This window comes from Austrofundulus limnaeus, unplaced genomic scaffold (assembly GCF_001266775.1).
Source record: "Austrofundulus limnaeus strain Quisiro unplaced genomic scaffold, Austrofundulus_limnaeus-1.0 Scaffold713, whole genome shotgun sequence".
Taxonomy (NCBI): domain Eukaryota; kingdom Metazoa; phylum Chordata; class Actinopteri; order Cyprinodontiformes; family Rivulidae; genus Austrofundulus; species Austrofundulus limnaeus.
In genome coordinates, this window is record NW_013953115.1 from 154,009 (window position 1) to 156,996 (window position 2,988).

A 2,988-nucleotide genomic window follows, 5' to 3' on the forward strand; every position below is an offset into this window, starting at 1 on the left:
GTGCAAAAACATTTTGTCGAAAAACTTAATTTTTTTTAGCAAATTTATTTTCGAAATTCTAATTTGTGCATTTTCATGATCAATGGAAACGCAGCTATTTTTGTTTCTACTTTTCATTTAAAATAAGTTTCCACTCTCAGCAGGTTTTTAAGGCTCTTCTTCTACGTATTTAAAACGTTGTTAAACATCTGAGTGGTGCACTGCCACTACTAGTGGTGAGAACGTGTATTGCACCTTATTGTAAATCAGTGCGCTCCCCCCTCTGCGGCCCAAAGTTAGAAACTGTAGTTCCTTTGAAGCCCACGAGGTGAAGCGGTGACCCAGGGGTCAGGCTTTCCACTCAGTCAGATCATGAAGTGGAACGCTGCCTGACACCTGTCCTGCTGACGTTGCAGGAAAAGAAACGATAAGATCGAGTACCTGGTGGGCTGCATCGCCGAGCTGTCCGAGAGCGAGGAGAACCTGCTGCTCCGCCACGGCGAGAACGACTTCAGCGTCATGTACTCCACACGCAAGAACTGCGCCCAGCTGTGGCTGGGGCCCGCCGCCTTCATCAACCACGGTACGAGTCTTTGCACCCCGCCCGCCACAGACACGCTCAGAGGAGCACAGGTCGTTTCAGACGTCTAACAACGCTCTTTTCTTGTCCTCAGACTGCCGACCGAACTGCAAGGTGAGGCTGCGTGACACGGTGGGGTTCTTTAATTATCAACATCAGCTGAGAGAACCTGAGGAAACACCATGAGTTAATTTATAAAGAGAATAAAAGCTGCTGTGGAACCTGGTCACTGCTCAGGTTTTCTCCTACCTGAGGCAGGTGAGGCCGTCACAGCTTCACATGATGCTCTGGGACCACCTGCTTGAGTCGTCAGTGGGCTCTGTTGGTTCGGCCGCTCCTGTGGAGCTTCACTGCTGATCCYTGTGTTTGTAGAAATCTGTTCAGGTGTTTCTTCATCCCACAGGTGTCGCAGTGAGCAGGTGTTTCTGATTAAACTGAATTTAAACTCCGGGGTTGGTTTGGTTTGAACAGTACTGTAGTGGTTTTGAACTAAAGTTGTTTGTTTTTGCAGTTTGTGTCGACAGGACGGGACACGGCCTGCGTGAAGGTCCTGCGGGACATCGAACCAGGAGAGGAGATCTCCTGTTACTACGGGGACGGGTTCTTTGGGGAAAACAATGAGTTTTGTGAATGCTATACGTGTGAAAGGTTGGTGCACACACCTGAACTGTACGCACTCACGTTGAGTAACTACGTGGATGTGTTGCTGTTAAAACCTGCAGCAGAACTCACTGAACCTGTTTGGGTTTTTCAAAATAAGAGGCAACAACTGATACCAACCATCTGGAGCTTTATAAAAAAATAAAACTGTTCTGCAGCTGGGACAACAGGAAGTTTAACACTTAGTGCTGTCTGGGACTCTTATTGTGTAGGATTGTGAGTTCAGCCACATCCGGGAAATCATATTCCCTCATTAAAAAAGCAAACTCACTCAAACTCAAATTTTTWAACTTTAAACTCAACAAAAAACGAATTTCTGTGCAGGTTTCTGTGCTCAGCTTGTGTTGTTTATTAGGGCTGCACCAATCCATGTATCTGCATGGAAAATTCAGATTTTTATTTTATTTAATTAGCTTGTCTTCGTCTTTTATTTATTCTCAGTTGGTGTCTGTTTGGACTCCTAATTGCACAATTAAAGCAAAAATCTTTATTTTGACATTGTTTTTACCCCAATTCACTTTGACATCTCAGGTCCTGCAGTGGTTTTTATTGTACTTTTTCTGTTTTTAAAACCATTTTAAGCAGTTAAAGAACATTAAAAGTTACAAACGTCAACGTTGAGATAATTTATTAATTCTTAAATATTTCCTGTTCACCACAGAACCAGAAAACAGGAAAGTTTTTCTTAAATCTTTATGCTTAAAGCACCAAAACAGCAGGTTGTTTTGTTTATTTTATTGATATAAACCAACAGAAGGAAACATTTTGGTGGAAAGTTTCTGAACTGAGTTTACTGTCAGGATGTTGGGTAGAAATAAGCTGAGATTGTTAAACTCAAAATTCTGAGAAAATATTTACATTTTTTTAATTCTGGGGGATCCCTGCAGCCAGCGTGGCATTTTGCAGAAATGCATGAATTAAGCATGATGTTGTTTACAAGGTTTGACTAAAAACGATGAATAAAATGTTTGTCGTTTCCTGCAGGCGGGGTACCGGTGCTTTCAAATCTAAAGCTGGCTTGCCGGTGGAGATGCCGGTGATCAACAGTAAGTACGGGCTGCGGGAAACGGACAAGCGTCTCAACAGACTGAAGAAGCTGGGAGAAGGACACCGCAGCTCGGACAGTCACTCTGTGGGCTCCCACACTGATGTAGACTCTCAGGAAATGCCAAAAACACATCAGTGTAAGTCCTACAGCTAAACCTGCTGCTACACCTAATGTTACATGTTTTAACCTCTTAAGCCCCAAACATTGCCCATTTTTATTTCTTTTAACTTCTGTTGACTTCAGACTTGTCAGTTGAACCTGGACATGTTTGGTATCAAAAGAAACCTAAGAGTCTTGGCTAAAAGCTCAAGGAAACTGTTTTTACATTCACCAAACACAGTTCAAACGTCAATCAGTTGAATCAGACAGTACACAATAAACAACAGTAAACAAACTGTACAAAATGGAATAGTTGCAAATTTGTAAATACGTTACAACAAATCTGTAAATATGTTACAACTAATCTGTAAATACGTTACAACAAATCTGTAAATACGTTACAACTAATCTGTAAATACGTTACAGCTAATCTGTAAATACGTTACAACAAATCTGTAAATACGTTACAACAAATCTGTAAATACGTTACAACTAATCTGTAAATACGTTACAGCTAATCTGTAAATACGTTACAGCTAATCTGTAAATACGTTACAACTAATCTGTAAATACGTTACAGCTAATCTGTAAATACGTTACAACTAATCTGTAAATACGTTAC

The 2,988-nt window shown here is 41.3% G+C and overlaps 1 protein-coding gene across 1 annotated transcript in view; it reads left to right on the forward strand.

Annotated features, from left to right (window-relative positions):
- Nucleotides 1–2,988, forward strand: part of kmt5b (lysine methyltransferase 5B) — a gene marked incomplete in the record, with an annotated part of 14,593 nt that overhangs the window by 6,349 nt on the left and 5,256 nt on the right. Inside the window, 4 exon segments of the mRNA XM_014028036.1 lie at nt 396–562; nt 654–673; nt 1,071–1,207; nt 2,204–2,403. Of these exon segments, the coding sequence (XP_013883490.1) occupies nt 396–562; nt 654–673; nt 1,071–1,207; nt 2,204–2,403 (524 nt within the window).